Here is a 16,603-nt window from a genome sequence, read left to right on the forward strand (position 1 = left end):
CACGCATCCAATAACCGATTAATAAATATGCGCAAATTTTATTTTAATGCCTTCCTCGTCGGCAGCCGTGAGTTATGACCTGGTTAAGAGTCCTGTTCAGCCTTTTGGCCTTTTATGACCTATGGCAAGCCGCCTAAATTGGCCACAAATCGTGCGAAAATAGCAAAGATCTGTTCTGTTTCGTTTTTGTATGTTTCGGGGCTATTGCACATGCCGCGCGGCCAGCGCGAAATCAATTAATTTAAATTTTTATTGCCACACTTGCCACATTAATTCGTTGATGCGCCTAAATTTCTGTGCGAAATGTGTTGTCTGCTCACACGGCGGATGATTTATGTGAGTCTGCAAAGATGCTCCTAATGGATTATTCATTTGCATGCTGTTTATGTGTGCTTTTCTTTTTTTCAGTCTCGAGTGCTCGAGGGCGATCATAACTGGTGGGCCAGGAAGATGCCATTGAAAATTTCGGAAATGGAAACATTGCCCATAAAGAGCCCTATGGATTATGAAGTACAATATTTATAAATATATACAGTGGAATATTATATTTTCTAACATAGGGAAGTGCTTTTCTCGTTCAAAATATATAACATTTGTGTCTATCTTTTTCAAATATTCTATAGTAAAATAAAAAATATTAAATATTTTGCAATAAAAAAAAACTTACTTTTTAAAATATTTAATTTAATTTCTAAATCTAATTTCTAATATATATGTTATAAATGTATCAAGTTAAGACTATATCAGTTGTTTAAGGCCTTAAAAAAATTAAAATTGTATTGGTAATATTTAATTACAAATATTTAGGCATTCAAAAATTATAAGTGAAAAAAAATAATCGCAAGACCTGCCAATTACGAATGCACTTTACAAACTTAAAGCAATTATATAATAGTGAAAAGAGAAATAACCCTGATCATTCAGTTTACATAATTTATTATCCATATTTTCCATTCAGAAATCATAAACTCTTCACACTGCGGATTACACTATAAATTCACAATTTACGAAATCAACCGCACTTGTCCTGCTTTTCGCATCTAAAATCTAAAAAATACTCAAAGATTATTTGGGCATTCGATGGGAGCCGTTCACGTGTTTATTTTCTGGATTTTCTGGCCGAGATGTTCCAGCTCATTGGGTTCATTTTTGGCATTAGCACTTGGCATTGTTAAAGCACTTTGAATGGCAATTAAGTGGAGGATGAAAAACATTCTGACCCGCACACGCACATGTACAGTCACGGAAATATGCGTAAATACGAGTGCAAACATATATACATCTGCGGACAACTCAATTTGCACTTCATCTGTTGATGTGGGTGTGCTGGTAATTGCTAATTGATTTTGCCATATGCATTAGTTGATACATTTATAATTATGCCTTTCAATTGTCGGCCTTTTGAAGTGCCGGAGACTCGATGAGGCATGAATCTTAATGCCGCACACATTTCTCATTAGGTGATTATGATTGAGGGAGAAAACGGGAAAAGTGGGAAAAGCCGGAGTAGCGCCCACCCCCAAATTGCTTGGTTTTACTGACCACGGTGCATGCGGAAAAACCACTCTAAACTTTATTAATTTTAATTAAAAACACTCGACTCATTTTGAGGGTTAAACGCTTTTCTTCCAGCTTTTCTCTGTGTGTGTCTGGTTTCCATAAGCCGCAGAACACTCGACTTGGCCAGCAGGCGGCGAGAGCAGTTAAAAGCAAGGAAGCCGTCATCAGGCAAACTTACTCCTTTTGCCCATTTAGAGTCCTGACGAACGGCATGATTTCCTTACCCGTAGGACTCCTTGAAATAAAAAATAAATAGATTGTAAAATTATTTTAAAAATTATACCTTTATTTATACTGTTCAATCGTCAGAGGCAAGTAAAACAACCCTATTTTTTCCATTAATTAATTATTAATTATATTATACCTTAAATATTTTATTATATTTTAATATCATTTCTGCATAAAACTTAATTCAAACATCCACATTTAATCTATCTTGTTGCTCTTGACAATTAAAAAATAAAAATCTCCTTCCTAAAAAGATTATCCCTTGTTAAATTGTAAAATGATCTGAGGTAAAATGATGTTTTAAGGTAAAGATAAATCCCTTTTTACCTACACTCAAAATTAAGTACGATCAAAACTTAAAATTAATATTCCGAAATATTATTTCTACTTAAAATTCAATAAAAATGTGAGGACCCACCGAAATACTCAACAATCATCAATTCATTGGGTTAGGGCATTTAGGATTTCCCAACGGGCCAGGAAATACCATTACAAAATCTGAACTAAACTTCTGCCCAAAAGGCGTAAGACGTTTTGTGTATTCCAAGAGTCCAGAGACCATGATACCAGGAGTCAGGATAAACAGGGGTTGGCCATAAGCCGTGGAGTCCGGAAATCGTTGGTTTGTGCGACTTTTTGTTTATTGTTTTAACGCCGCACGCGGCAGTTGGTCGCTTTAAGCCATAAAAAGCAAAGGTGCGACGACGATAAACAATGGGCGAAAGGCAAAGGGCTCAACCTCCCACCGACAATTGTCTTGGGGCAAACGTACGGCTTAAAAGCGAAAAGAAAAATTATCTTTATTAATCACGGTAACCGCTGAGTTACTATCTGCTGTGATGCTCCAATCGGAACCAGAGACTTATTACCCCTTACTATGAGATGAGCATACCAAGACTTTGAGAAAACCAAAACCGCGTATGAAATAAAAAGGAATTTACCTATAAAGTGACTCAAAAATGTTCGCTAGGGCCAAAAAAATATTTGAAATTGTATTCAATTGTGTTCAAATTGTTCAGTTCTTAATGTAGAATATTTCACTTTTTCAACTTCGCAATGAGTCATAAGCGTGTATCAAAACAAACTTGATCGCGGATCCATCATGAACCAATTATTCTCTTCTGATTCTCTGGCGTTACTAAATCAACACAGAGTTGTCATGGTGCTTAATTAAGGAAGGTGGCATCTCGTTTTTCCTTGTCTTTCACCAATCTGCCGTTTTTTTGGTTTCCCTTAAATGGTCACACTAGTAGTTCCTGGAAGAGTTGTCATTTGTAATACAGTTGGTGTTGCTTTTTCTTATTTTATTAATTTGGGAGTCAAGTCGAAGTCAAAAACGAAAATAGTGATTATGGAAGAAATTAAGGGTGAAATGAGCCTGGAAGACCAGCCCGGGACCTCGAGTGGTAATGTGGTACTCTCGGTGAGTGGTGTAACAAGCTTTAGCAGGTAGAATAGTAGAAGCCTTTAAAATAAGCCACCAGGTTTTAATTTAAGTCAACTCTTAAATAAAATAAATTCATAATTAACGTTTGAGTAATTTAGATGAACCATTCACACAACGGTCCCTTAGTGTAATATAAAATCGTTATTGTCATGTTGCTTCATTAGTTATCTACAGAAATTCAAGAGTGATATATGTTGTCTTCTCTTGTTCCGAAGAATTCGCGGTTGATAAGTGGAACGAAGTCGATGTTAATTTGACTGTCCTTATAATGTATTCACTTTGTAGTAATAAGCTCAGCTTTTAATTAATACTTACTAATGCTCACGAACATGCAGGCTGAGATAAAGAAGAAAGAGTACTCATGGGACATAAACCGAGAGATGTACCACAGGGAGCTGAACCTAACCAACAGGATCGGGTGGCGTGGAGCCCACACTTCGGCAGAGGGCTTTAACCAGGCATTTTATGGATCGCGCCAGGCCGTGGAGCAGTTGACGGAGCAGTTCCGCCACGATAAGAGGGGCACATCCCTGAACTTCAACCGGGTGGGCGATTTGCTGTGCTCCGGCTGCCATCAAGGAGAAATAGTCGTCTGGGACTGGGCCAACCAGAAGCGCCTGCACCGCCACATTCCCGGCCCCTATGGGACTATTAAGGGGATCAAGTTCCTGGACAGCAGCGCCGGCCTGGACATCGTGTGCGCCAGCGAAGGAAGCCAGGTGCACAGGTCCCTCATCCCGCCCTCGGGGGGAGCCGTCAAGTCGGAGCTCTTGTACACCCACGACAGCGTGGAAGAGCTCATCGTGGTGCCGCGCAGTCGCTTCGAGGTGATGACCTGCGGCTCGCACCTGAAGCACTTCGATATTCGCACCCATGTGTCCACCACTCTGCTGCGCTACGGCGATGAAACGGAGCAGCGCCACATGCCGATATTCAGCATCGCCCATCACCCGTACGCCCCCGAAATCTGCATCGCCGGATCGGACGACGTACTGCGAGTCTACGACAAGCGGAATACATCGACCTTCCTGGCGCAGAAGAGCCCCTTCCGTGCAGAGGATGTGAGTGAATAATAATAGCCCCTGAAAATAGGGTCTACAAAACTCACATAATCCCTATTCTCGTGTCTTTTTCAGACCCCATTTACTTGGATGTGCTCCGTCGCGTATAATCATAGCGGGAGTGAGATCCTGGTCGGTTACAGCCATGCCGATATCTATTTGTTCAACAGCCGCGACTGGAATGCCGATTATTTACACAAATACGAGGGGCGCTGGTATGTGTAGGATACATCACAAAATTACTGGGTGAACCTTGTCATTTACCTTCTCTTTTCCCTATATAGGAACCAATCCGCTGGTTTTTCGCAGTTTTTCGGTCCCAAATCCGAGTTTGTAATGACCACTAACTTCGGCCTGTATATTATTATCTGGGATCGAAACACTGAGGCCATGATCAAGCAAACAAGTTCCAAGCCGATTAGTTGGATCCATGCCTTGGAACCACATCCATGGTTGCCGGTGTTGGCCAGCGCGGAGGAGGAGCATGCCATAAAGATATGGGCTCCACAGGGGGGCACCGAAAATGGGTTAGATTCAATGCCCAAGCCATCATAAATATAAGTTAGTTATATATTTATACAATAAAATCCAGATTATTACCTCCGAAGAAGACTCACTTAAGCCACATAGTAGGAAAAGTTTTGAATCAAGGTAGAAAATATTATATACTATGTTTATCAATTTTAAATTTTGAATACTCCATTTTTTTTAGGTTGGCATAAATTATTTTATTCAAGTTTTAGTTGTCCTTATCGATTTTGTTCGACCATTTTGACATTGTTAGTGGAAAAAATCAGAGCGTTTTAGTCAGACACACACAAGATTTCAGGCAAACACACAAGCAGGCACACTCTACAGACTAAGATATATTATATGTTTTTTATGGGGGACATAGATACGTGATCCCTTTCAGTTGGCGGAGATGGTGGTGGGTGTAATGGGCTCGGAACTTGGCCTCCTGGCTAATTTGTCAAGCGGTCCCAGGAGACTGAGGAGAACCGGCAGCAGGATCAGACCGTGAGCAGCTCCGATGAGGACAATGCCCAGATACATTCGGAAGTAGAAGACCTGGAAGATCTGCGAGTTGGAGAAACCCAGGACAATGATGCCCGCGAATTTGGTGAGGGTTATGCCCGAAAGGACACTGCTTCCTGTCACATTTAGGGAGTGACGAGCCCGCTCCTGGGCAGTGCCCTCCGCCCGTTTAAAGGACCTCACAATGTGGGCCACGAACTCCACTCCAATGCCCACGCAAACCACCAGATTCACCAGGGATATGGCATTCAGATTAATGCTCCACGCCCACATCATTCCCAGCATATTGATCAATATGCAAATGACCATGAAGAGTACGATAAACGTGGAGGTAATGTCCAATCCAGTTATCAATAGAGTGACCAAGAAAATGGCCACCAAGGACATCCCCAGCGAAAACATGGCATCCTTCCAGATCGTCAGATACTGTTCGTAATAAATGTAGAAGACACAGTATGCGAATATCTCCGCATCCACACCATTCTCCTTGAACATCGAGTTTATCTCTCCTGCAATTCTTCGCACTTCCCGCAGCTGCGAGTAGAATTCTTCCGAGGTGGTCGATGTGGTGGAATATTGCATGAAGTAGGTGTCCAGTACAGTGGACATTCCCTCATCGTCGATGGTGTAGATAACGGCCTGAATGAACAAAGGGATTTAAATCACTTGAGTACGAGTCTTTGCAAATAAGGATTTAACATTGTAATACTTTTTTATAAGTTGGTTATTGGTTCAGGGTAGATAAAATATTTTATAAATGGTATAGTCGAAACTCTACTCACATCAGCATAGGAGGCTCTTCCAGCTTTGGCGCACTCAGCGTCTGGCAGATCGAACAGGAAGTATGGTATATACTTGTTAAAGGTCTCGGCATCAGGTCTTAGGCCATTTTCAGTGAATCCCCGTTCACAGGGCAGGCAATCTTCGCTCTTTGAGTCTAAAAAAATTATTTAAATACAGTATTGCTATAAACTTGCTACAAATAAGTAAATAGTAAAATAATTCGCAACCTTAGGAAATTTACTTACTGCTGGAACAGAATCCACCGGTGGTGACGTTGTACTTGCAGCAATCGCTGATGGCCAGCCAATCGATATAGTCGTCCAGCCAGGAGGCTGCGGGTCGGGCCAGTGCCGTGATTTCCGGATATCGGGATTGTGTGTAGAGCTGGACGGACAGTGAGTTATTGTTGCACTCGACACCACCGCAGATGAGATTCTGCTGCAGCGGTTCCGAGTAATTGAGGCCGGGCTTGAGGACCCAGTAGACCGGAGCTCCCATTGCCAGCAGGTCGACCATGTAGCGGAAATACTTCACCACATGGGAGTTTTTTGGCATAGACATCTCCTGATCGAGGCCCTTCTCAATGGAGGGCGTCACCATCAGCGAGAGGCAAGTGATCACGGTGAAGATCAGTAGCACGGAGACTTTCACGGGTCTAATATGGGAACGAAAGCGGGCGGTATATAAAAGCGGGTGTTAGTAATTTCTAGATATAATATTATCCACATGTTTGCATGGAAAAGATTTTTTACAAACACTCTAAAAAGATTAGAGTAATAAAAGTGGGTAGTAAGTAAATGGGGATATTGGTAAAAATCCACGATATGCTTAGATCTTACTTCTCGAACATATGATTACTTACTTGGACAACAGGAAGGGCGAATAGAAGTTCTTGAACGTGGACTCCAGCAAGCCGACCTCCTTGGGTCTTCTTTCCACGCCCTCGACCGCCTCATCACTTTTGATGCTCTTTCCTCCACTCCTCACACAGCACAACATATCCAGTCTTCCGTCCAAATAACGCCTCTCGTCTATAGCCATCAATGCGACAAAAGCTGTGATCTGGAGCAGGAAGTCCAGGAGTATGGCAATGGCGGCGTACATTGCAAAGGTCTTCACAGCCGGCATATCGGATATACACCCAATGGCAAAGCAGGCCATCTCACTGCCCGCCGTCTGAAGGATCGAAGGGCCCACTTGGCCAATGGCCTCTCCAATTGCCTCGTGCGTAGTCTTAAATTTCGAGTGATCCAATCTATGATATGTATGGACCATTATGAAGATATTATCCACGCCCACGGCGAGCACCAAGAACGGTATCACTTCGATGGCCAGCATTGTGGTTGTCACATCCAGGTAACCCCAAAATCCCAGACTACAGGATACCGAGGCCAACACAATGACAATACCCCCGATGGCGAGCATTATTCGAGATTCCCGGAGGAAACCCCGACAGCTGCGAATGCGGCCCAAAGCTATGGCCACGTAAACGAACATAACCACATAGCTGATGACCACTGTGCTCACTTCACCCTCGGACAACTCTACAATCGCATCCTGGATGGATCTTTCGGCCGAATAGGCTATATCCAATCGATCGCTCTTGTAGTCCCGCAAAAAGTCCACAAACAGCTTCTCCCACTTTAAATTAGGCTCCAGTTTGCTCTCGTCGACTTGGTTGCGTCCTAGGAAGGTGATCACTAGACCAGTGGCCAGCATGTAGTCGGGATCTTCACCCACCGCGACCTTGGGCATGCCACCCACAGCGATGGCAGGCTCGACGGGTCCACCATACGTTCCAAAGCAATCCTCCATCATGGGGACGCTACAAGAAATGACATTGATTGTTAGAGGAATCTTAAAAATTACCCTATTTCATTAGACATACCGAAGACAATCTTCCAATTGGTTGAGATAGTTGATGGTGTAGTTGTTGCTATCGATATAGGAGTTCTCAAATTTATCCATATCGTGCTGGAAATACCCATAGATCGACTGAATAGCGCAGTTGTCGATCGTTGTCGTTTCGCCAACCATCTGAACGGGGGCATAGCAGATCTTATCGAGGCCCTCGTTATCCTCGATGCCCAATTTCATAATGGACTCCTGCAGCTCGAAGACTTCCTTCAGGAAGTTGTACTCGAAGGCAGGTCCAAAGTTCAGCAGACCACTGGGAGCATCGTGAGTGAACTGTACAAAATCCAAAAATGTGGTTTTTAATTTTTGAAAATTTTCTGATAAAAAACATGCAGCCCTTGTAAAAAATAAAATGAAAAACTAACTTCTAGCCTTGGCTGTTAGCTGCTCATAGCACGCGGTCTTTTTGTTATGCGCCTTGATTTGACTAAATTAAGACTGAAAAACGGCTTAAAAATAACGTATTTTTCGTCAAAAAATAAGGATTCCTATTTTTAATTATTAAGGAATGTCATACCTCGTTGAGCTCGTAATCAAATTCCCAATCGATTGGCATATAAATCTTCAAACTTTAATTTTTGAAAAATTTTCGAAAAAAATAGATGATACAACCCCTTACAAAAAATGCGAAAATGGGTCAAAAAATAAATTTCCCGATTTGTGATATGGATCGATAGCCTTGGTTGTTAGCTGCTCATAACAGTCGGTCTTTTTGTTGTGCGCCCCGATTTGACTAAATTACGACATAAAAACGGCCTAAAAATAACGCATTTTTCGTAAAAAAATAGGGTTCCCTATATTTGCACAAAAAAAATCAGTATTTTGGTCGACAAATTGCGAAATGAAGTCAGATTAAGGAATGTGATACCTCGTTGAGCTCGTAATTAAATTCCCAATCGATTGGCAATTAAATCTTCAAACTTTAATTTTTGAAAAATTTTCGAAAAAAATAGATGATACAACCCCTTACAAAAAATGCGAAAATTGGTCCAAAAATAAATTTCCCGATTTGTGATATGGATCGATAGCCTTGGTTATTAGCTGCTCATATCAGTCGTTCTTTTTGTTGTGCGCCTCGATTTGACTAAGTTACGACATAAAAACGGCCTAAAAATAACGGAATAAGGAATGTGATACCTCGTTGAGCTCGTAATTAAATTGCCAATCGATTGGCATTTAAATCTGAAACAATAAATTTTAGAGCATTTTTCGAAAAAAAATGGTAAAATGCTAAAATTGGTCTTTTTATAATTTTTCCCAGCATTTCAACTTCAGGAGGGGCTCTGTGTAACAATAAGACCCATTTGATTATGCTTACATAGGTCTGATTGGTGGCCTTGATGAACATCTGATTGGTGCGGTAGAAGGGCCCGAAGTGCTGATCGAAGTAGTCCTTCTCGATCCTCGTCTGACTCTCCTCGCCGGCCCACAGCTCGACGGGATCCGTGGTGATGCTCATGTACCGGATGCCATAGGACAGGCCGGCGATGGCCCAGGAGCAGAGGGCCAGGACCAGGACGGGATGCTTGGCACAGAAGGTGCCCCAGATGCGGAAGCCGTGGTAGAAGAACTCCCCGAAGAGCGTGGGCATGCAGACACTAGGCGCCGAGCTCTTGCCAATGGCACCCCAGAGGATCAGGGCCGAGACCACGATGGCAATCACCAAGGCCAGAATGAAGGTGACCCCATACAGGCCGGCGATCTTCCAGAGCTCCTCGGGACCCGTCGGAGCATCGGTCAGGGGGCAGGACTCCTCGCAATCGATGCAGGCACACGCATAGCTGTCCTCGTAACTCTGGCCGCACTTCAGGGGACTGAGCTCCAGGTAGATCTCCTCGGAACCCTCCTCGGCGTCATCCGACCACTTGTAGTTGATCTGGAAGGGCACATAGTCCCCGCTGACATCGCCCATGAACTCGTACCACCGGCGGTAGTTGCAGGTCTTGGCATTGAAGCCCCCGCAGCCCAAATCCATGGCCGGCCGTCCGGTCTGCGTGTGCTGTATACCATCGCAGCTGTCGTAGATCCTCGAGACCGTGTCATCCGATATCCTGTAATCGATGTACTCCACATAGTCCACGCCATCCGGATTCGAGGCATTGTAGCCGGTGAGGAAGAGAGTGTGGTTCTTGGCACAGGTCATGGCACAAACGGTCATGGCCATGTTCCTCGTACAGGTGGGACACCTGGAGAAGACCCCGTCTGCCTGTGAAAGTCCCGTATCCATGGTCTCAATTTGGCCCGCATCGCAGCAGAGGCTCAGCTCGTCCTCCCCACTTTCGCCCTTGTACTCCTTGTAGAGCAGGGGACACCGTCTGGCGAAAATAGCCTCCGCAGTGGGGCTGTTCAGAGGTCTGGCGGGTCTCGTATCCGCCAGATTCTGCCAGTGGGCACCTATCATGTGGCTCTGGCCGTACCAAATGCATCCCAACTCTTCTTCATTCTGCGACCAAGCTCCGGCAATAAGCCACAGAAAGACCAACAACACTTTCATTGCTGCACCACACAGAAAAGAATTACAAAAAAATACAGTCAGTCTGGAGAACTCTCTTTCTTATAGAGAGTGAAAACAGTTCGCGCCGGCAGCACCCCACTAACTGAAGCAAACCCAACGCAATCCACCGACCATTAACACATTAAATGGTGGCGCAGGCTATATCGAAAATCGGCTGGAGTGCCCGACCTCCGATTAGATTTCCCCGCATTTTGGGTTTTCTTTCGGTCTTATTGCGCCCGCCCTTATCGCCCACAGGCGATAAGCTTCTGAAATCGTTCGGATTTCGTGTTCGAGCAGACTTAATGGGTATGCCAGGGGTCTTATCTTCACGGGGATTAGTGCGAGGGCTCACATAGCGACAGGTGGTTTGAAAACGATTAGATATTAAAGGTCAATTTCGGCGTTAAATGGTTTTGAGCACAAAATACCCAGAACTGGACTTCCCCAAAAAGTTACTCTTGTATTTTTAATTCTTTTATTATAATCAGGTGTTACCTTAAATATAAAATCTAATGGGCACACTTAGGTGTTAGCTTAACAAACAGATTTATTATTTTTTTATAGGCATTTAAAAACAAACATTGTTTTATACAGTTACCTTGATTTCTATTTATTTAGGATCTATTTGGAGACAAATTTTTGGAGATACCTTGCAACATTTATTCACATAAATTATTGTGGTAAAAGTAGAATTGATAATTAAAATAAATAAATTGATGGATCCTACTAATCATCAGATGTTTTGCAGACCCATTTAAAGCTAATTGGATACTTGTATTGTTTAAAAATATATAGTGCTGTAAACATGTTATTGGTATCTATATGATATGTATTTATTGGATACTAATGTTAAGGACAATTGGCTACTTTTATTGTTTTAAAATATACCTGTTACTCAACAGCAAAATGCACAGTAACCCTTACCTCAATTATTATTATTATCTACACTAATTTTTAGTGGGAACCGCACCTGTTCAGCCACCTGAGCCTGTATCTTGGGCTTATCTTAGGGTGAATTGGCAGCTGGCTCAGCTGGCCAGCACAATAAAATCGGCTATTTTTTGGAACACCTGTTCCCTTGTTTGATGATAAGTGGAGAGACCCTCTCGAGACCCTCGACTGCCGTAAAGTTTATAAGGCTCGGCAACGTCGGCGTGTAGGTCTTAATCTTCGCCGGATGAGTGATTCATTGAGAAAGACCAACTATCAGAAAAGGCACAAACAAAATCTTGTCAAAACTAGGGGCCAATCGCTTTTTTGGGTTTTTAGCGAATTAAAAGCGATATTCGTCAAACCTAATGACAATATTCACTTTAAAGTACCCAGTACCGTAAATATTTTTCAACAAGAAAACTTTTAAATCGTATAACCTTATCTTAATCCTTCAGATGGCAGGCAGTTCTTGCTTGATCTATATGAAAATCCGGTCAAATTTTAAGTTTCAAAAAATAAATAAATTAGTTAGAAGGAAATGGGTAAGAAGTTTTGCTATTTGGAGCTGAGGACAGCAAATCAGGCAGAACCGCGCGTCGAAAATAGAAGGAGTTACCGTCAAGGAAGTCGGAATTGCCCATTGGAAAAGGATCAGGATGCCAGGGAGGAGAAAGATGAGGGCGATGAGCCCATTGCAAGGCCACCACAGAGTATGTTTTCTTGATAATTAATATACATTTTATTTAAACTTTTATCTTAGTAAAGGGAGTTCTGGATAACATGGCCAATGGCTACTTGAGATTGGTCCATCAAATCCAGGCTCATCTCAGTCCTCCTCCGCCTGTCTTAATCCAGGTTGAAGAAAAACGTGAGGTGGGTGGAGAGATTCCCAAGAGTCCAGTGATCGAAGATGAAATCTCGCAGTCTTCAGAGGATTGCACTCAACCGAGAATCGGCTTTGTGGACTTGTTTCGGCGCAGTCTTCAATTCGAGTGCTTGGGTATTCCCCTAACTCCCTTGGAACTGTTCTCTATGGAAGGTCAGAAGACTAAAGAACCGAAAGGGAGAATCCTAGGTGGTTTTCGAACTGGCACTGAAGAGAGGAAACCATCAACAACATTACAGGGAGGGTCTTGTAAAGGAAAGGAATGGGATTCTAAGGAAAAGCCATCTTTAAAACATGATTGTCCTCCAACCGAAACTAGAAACTATTTGTTTTCAGAATTAAACCCAACTCCGAAGGCAATGGAAAACATTCAAAACGAATGTGACCATTCGGAATCGGGAGAGGAAGAAGAAGCTTTCTTGAATGATGAAAGTTATAATCAGATTTCAACTATTGAGCTGGCTAAGTATGCGCCCAAGTTTCGGAGTCGATTTCTAGGAAATTCTCCCCATGCAAACCTGACCAAGGAATCACCAAAGAGAAGTTCTTCCCAAAATCTAGCTCACTTTCCTGTTTCATATTCTGCTCTCACCTCCTCTGGATTACCACCGAAAACATCAGTTGCTCATTTACCATCTCAAGATTCCGTTCAACTTTCGGACCAATCTCAAAATTCTAATCCGATAAAAACTCGAAGGTGTTCCAAATTTCCTGTTCAAAGTTCAAGCAAAATTCTGGGGAAAACAAACCAAGTTCCGAAGAAACGTCAACCTAGATGTGGTTTTCAAGGTGGAAACAAGAAGAGTTCAATACCAGAAAATTATAAAATCTCTAACTGCAGTGAAACGCCAAAAAATAAATGTGAAATGGATTTTGGGGACTCGAACGAGCCCAGTTGTTCGTTGAAATGTTTCCTACCCAAGAAGAAAGCCATAAACGCGAAGGTCAATGTATCCAAGATGTGTTTAAACTCACGATGGGTGCCTTGTGGGCCGGAAGGTAAGCATCATCGACCAGATCCCTGCCATAGTTGTCCCATCCATGGAACCTCAAGATCTAAGGGTGTATCCTTGGAGACCCTATTGGCGCCCAGAAGTCTTAAAGATTGTCATAGCAGTGGCAGTGAGGCCTTCCAGAACGATAACAATTTAATAGGTTTTAAGGGTAGAAAAACCCCGGATCCCGTGAAGAGTTCCTCATTGGAGGTATTCGACAAACGCCTGAAAGCCCTGCTGAAAAGTGAGCCCACTAAGTCGTGCTTAAAGAAGCCTGCCGATCCAGTCGATGATCCCAATCCCGATCCTGATGGTACCGAGCAGCTGGCTCCCCTGCACTCCAACGATACCTTCACGGAAGTCTGGATAAACACCGAGTTGGGCAGGGGTCACCTGGATCATCAAAAGCAGTGCCTCGGAGGACTCTACGGTCAGGCGGATAAGCTGAAGTATCAGCCCTTGGATCGACTGTATGCCGGCTGTGCGGGCTTGCCGCTTTTCAAGAAGTCGGATGAAACGCTGGCGAGAACACAGTACTTTGTGACCGAGTTCGATAAGCAGAGTCGAGCGGAAAGGATGCAGGATATCAAATTGCGAATGGGTCAGTTGCGTTGGCTGCAGGCCACCTCGGATCGGGAATACAGAAGGCACTTCGAGGACCACAAGATGGCCTTCAAGCCGGTCCTCAGCAACTCGGTGAAGTATGTGTGCCCCTCGAACAACTGTGAGTGTCCCACCGTGATGAACGCCACTCTGTTGGGACACTTTTTGTCCCAGCACCTGGATGAATCGGGCATTGAGCTGCGTGAGATCTTCGAGGATCAGCGTGTGCTAATGGTCTTTAGCCCCAAGGATTTTGATCTTGGCCAGAACACCTGCGTGTCGGTGATCGCCTACGGGGGGGTTAGGGGTAAGCCCTGCACCCTGCCCGCGGCCAGATTTATGCCCACCCGGAACAAGGAGTTGCCGGAACCCTACCAGCACTTCGACAACCACCTGCCCCTCTTCGTGATGATCTGCAGGAATCGGCTGAGCAGCCTCGAGGGTCGGGGTAGAAGGGTGCGGTTCGAGGGACTCGACGACGAGGATGTCCTCGCCCTGTGGATGGTCAGCATGGATCTGCCGCGTCCCGTTCATGTGGTGATGACGGTGATCAACCGGCGACTGGACATCACCAGGAGCTCGATCATGAAGGTCCGGGGACTCCACAAGTCGCACAATTGCCTCGACTTTATGCCACACAGCCAGCAGTACATGCGACTCAACGACCACGATCTGCGGGTCCTGACCAACGACCATACGGAACCCGTCTATATGGAGATCGCTGTGAAGGAGTACGGCGGTATTTTTCCCTGCCACTTAGCACACTGAAAAAGTAACCCATTCTCCCAATGATTTTGTAAAATTTCAGTGGTGACCTCTGCAATATTTTTTTAAATTTTCGTCTAGCCAATAAAATTAAATAATATTACGATATTTATCTGATGTTCAAGAACTTTTCTTTAACATTGGTGGAAGCTTTTGAGTCCAAATCTACCAATAATCATTTTCCCTCTTCCGTATCTGTTACTCAATCATATATATTTTATTAGCTGGACAATCAAACACTAATTTTATTCCGCTTACTCATGCTTATCAGTTGGAAACACATTCAATCACTCGACTAACGATCCGTAGGGCTAAGCCGAAATCGTTTCCGAATCACTATCTTATCGGTGCTGCGTACCTTAAAAAGTAGATCACAACAAAGTTGACTTCGTCGAGGGGTTTTCTTTTATTCAATATTGAGTTTTAAATTTCCAGTGATTTTGCTCTAACGAATGACTTAACTTTGTTTTATTTTTCCAAAAATCAAGAATTCATTTTGAAAAAAAATCAATCAAAAAAGCAAGTATATTTATTTATTATTTTAATGATTAGTTGAACTTAAAATTGAATTAATCAAAAAATACAAATATACCTTTTTAATAATAAAAACTATTATTTTTGTTTCAATGAATTGTATTAGATATTAAATATATTTAACAATAAACACCCTATTAGTTTAAACCAATTAATTTTCGTTAATTTTGGTGATGAGCTTTTTATTTTCAGATCGCTTAAGGGCAGATGATCACTTTGCAGGGCTATTTAAACTTATCTCCCTAATTATTTGTGGCTTTTAAAAGCTTTTCCCTTAATCTCACTAAATGTTAACAGACTGTTAAGCTGACTGTCTCGCTCCCACCTTTCTCTCTCTCTCTTTCACAGAGGCATTTTCTCTCTCACTGCAGCAGCTGCAAGCTTCTGGTTTTATTTATTTTTTATTTTCCAGCCCAAAATGCTATTGAACTCACACGCACACAAACACACATACACGCACGCACACACTCACAGGCGCTCTCACACACTCGTGCACGCAAATTTAAATATTTAAATTGCCAAAAATGGGTGTATTTAATATAATTCTAGAAAAGGGGGCATACAAAATAAAAAGATTTCAGATAAATCGAAAATCGGGTGAATTATAAGGACCACCCAGCCACCCAGCCACCCAACCACCCACAGGACCACCGGGGACACGTGTCCTGAAAATCCAGACCTACATCAACAAAAGCAGAACCGAATCCCGATTCCCGGTTCCCGAAGCCGAAAAACTCGTAATGCGCCGCTGCAAAGCTGTGCCCCGGCCATCCCGATTACCCCCCATGGAGCCCCATATCATTGCTCCCGTTTTTGTTACTGGTTTTCGGCCGGCACTCCCCGCCGCCCCGCTCCGCCATTCCAGGCGCGTTTTCTGGAAAATTGTGTCAAGCTGACGACACAATTTTCAAATCGCATGCCCGGAGTTTTGCACATTGCAGTTTTCCGGCTGCAAGTCGGCGAAAATGCGGCGCTGCTGAGCGGATTGTGAGCGGGAAAATCGCAGTCAGAGAGCGCGAGAGAGAGAGCGAGAGAGAGAGTGGGAAAGTGCCGTTCTTTTGCCGGCATGCCACAGAAAATAATAACGGTACAGTAGCCCAACAGGAAGTGGTGCATTAACACGCGCCGCTTTTCACCTCGAAAATTCGTGCTAAAATCAACACAAAAAAGAAAAGTGGAAAACTTCGCGTAACAGTAAACAACAAAAATATTTTAGAGTGTTTGCCTTTGTTTGTGTGTGTGTGTGCGTCTGAGTGTGTGTGAGGGCTGTCCTGTGTGTGTGTGGAATGCGGCATTCGATTGCATCACCTAAATAAAGCAGAAACAACAACAAGAATTGCCTTTTGTGTTTTTTGTGAG

At 43.3% G+C, this 16,603-nt stretch overlaps 3 protein-coding genes across 3 annotated transcripts; 2 read left to right on the top strand and 1 right to left on the bottom strand.

Moving 5' to 3' along the window:
* The first annotated feature begins 3,032 nt into the window (after positions 1-3,032).
* LOC108015084 (DDB1- and CUL4-associated factor 8-like protein 2) lies at positions 3,033-4,905 on the top strand. Its single transcript, XM_017081324.4, has 4 exons — positions 3,033-3,211; positions 3,571-4,296; positions 4,372-4,511; positions 4,581-4,905. Exons 1-4 carry the CDS (start codon positions 3,140-3,142, stop codon positions 4,849-4,851), a joined length of 1,209 nt encoding a protein of 402 aa, XP_016936813.3. The 5' UTR covers positions 3,033-3,139; the 3' UTR covers positions 4,852-4,905.
* Positions 4,906-4,998: 93 nt separating this feature from the next.
* On the bottom strand, positions 4,999-10,644 carry Npc1b (Niemann-Pick type C-1b). The gene is made up of 6 exons (XM_017081867.4): positions 9,350-10,644; positions 8,003-8,304; positions 6,977-7,939; positions 6,360-6,769; positions 6,114-6,268; positions 4,999-5,970 (listed from the first exon to the last, which is right to left on the bottom strand). Exons 1-6 carry the CDS (start codon positions 10,523-10,525, stop codon positions 5,206-5,208), a joined length of 3,771 nt encoding a protein of 1,256 aa, XP_016937356.3. The 5' UTR covers positions 10,526-10,644; the 3' UTR covers positions 4,999-5,205.
* Positions 10,645-11,860: 1,216 nt separating this feature from the next.
* Positions 11,861-14,822, top strand: LOC108015036 (uncharacterized). The gene is made up of 2 exons (XM_017081267.4): positions 11,861-12,171; positions 12,222-14,822. Exons 1-2 carry the CDS (start codon positions 12,000-12,002, stop codon positions 14,711-14,713), a joined length of 2,664 nt encoding a protein of 887 aa, XP_016936756.3. The 5' UTR covers positions 11,861-11,999; the 3' UTR covers positions 14,714-14,822.
* The last annotated feature ends 1,781 nt before the right edge of the window (positions 14,823-16,603 follow it).

This window comes from Drosophila suzukii, chromosome X (genome assembly GCF_043229965.1).
Source record: "Drosophila suzukii chromosome X, CBGP_Dsuzu_IsoJpt1.0, whole genome shotgun sequence".
Classification (NCBI taxonomy): domain Eukaryota; kingdom Metazoa; phylum Arthropoda; class Insecta; order Diptera; family Drosophilidae; genus Drosophila; species Drosophila suzukii.

Coding starts and splice junctions, on each gene's coding strand:
- LOC108015084 (XM_017081324.4), top strand. CDS start 3,140: ATGGAAGAAATTAAGGGTGAAATGAGCCTGGAAGACCAGCCCGGGACC. Junction 3,212..3,570: donor GTGGTAATGTGGTACTCTCG/GTGAGTGGTGTA, acceptor ACGAACATGCAG/GCTGAGATAAAGAAGAAAGA. Junction 4,512..4,580: donor CACAAATACGAGGGGCGCTG/GTATGTGTAGGA, acceptor TTCCCTATATAG/GAACCAATCCGCTGGTTTTT.
- Npc1b (XM_017081867.4), bottom strand. CDS start 10,525: ATGAAAGTGTTGTTGGTCTTTCTGTGGCTTATTGCCGGAGCTTGGTCG. Junction 6,770..6,976: donor TCGCCCTTCCTGTTGTCCAA/GTAAGTAATCAT, acceptor TTCCCATATTAG/ACCCGTGAAAGTCTCCGTGC. Junction 5,971..6,113: donor GAAGAGCCTCCTATGCTGAT/GTGAGTAGAGTT, acceptor TTGTTCATTCAG/GCCGTTATCTACACCATCGA.
- LOC108015036 (XM_017081267.4), top strand. CDS start 12,000: ATGGGTAAGAAGTTTTGCTATTTGGAGCTGAGGACAGCAAATCAGGCA. Junction 12,172..12,221: donor CATTGCAAGGCCACCACAGA/GTATGTTTTCTT, acceptor CTTTTATCTTAG/TAAAGGGAGTTCTGGATAAC.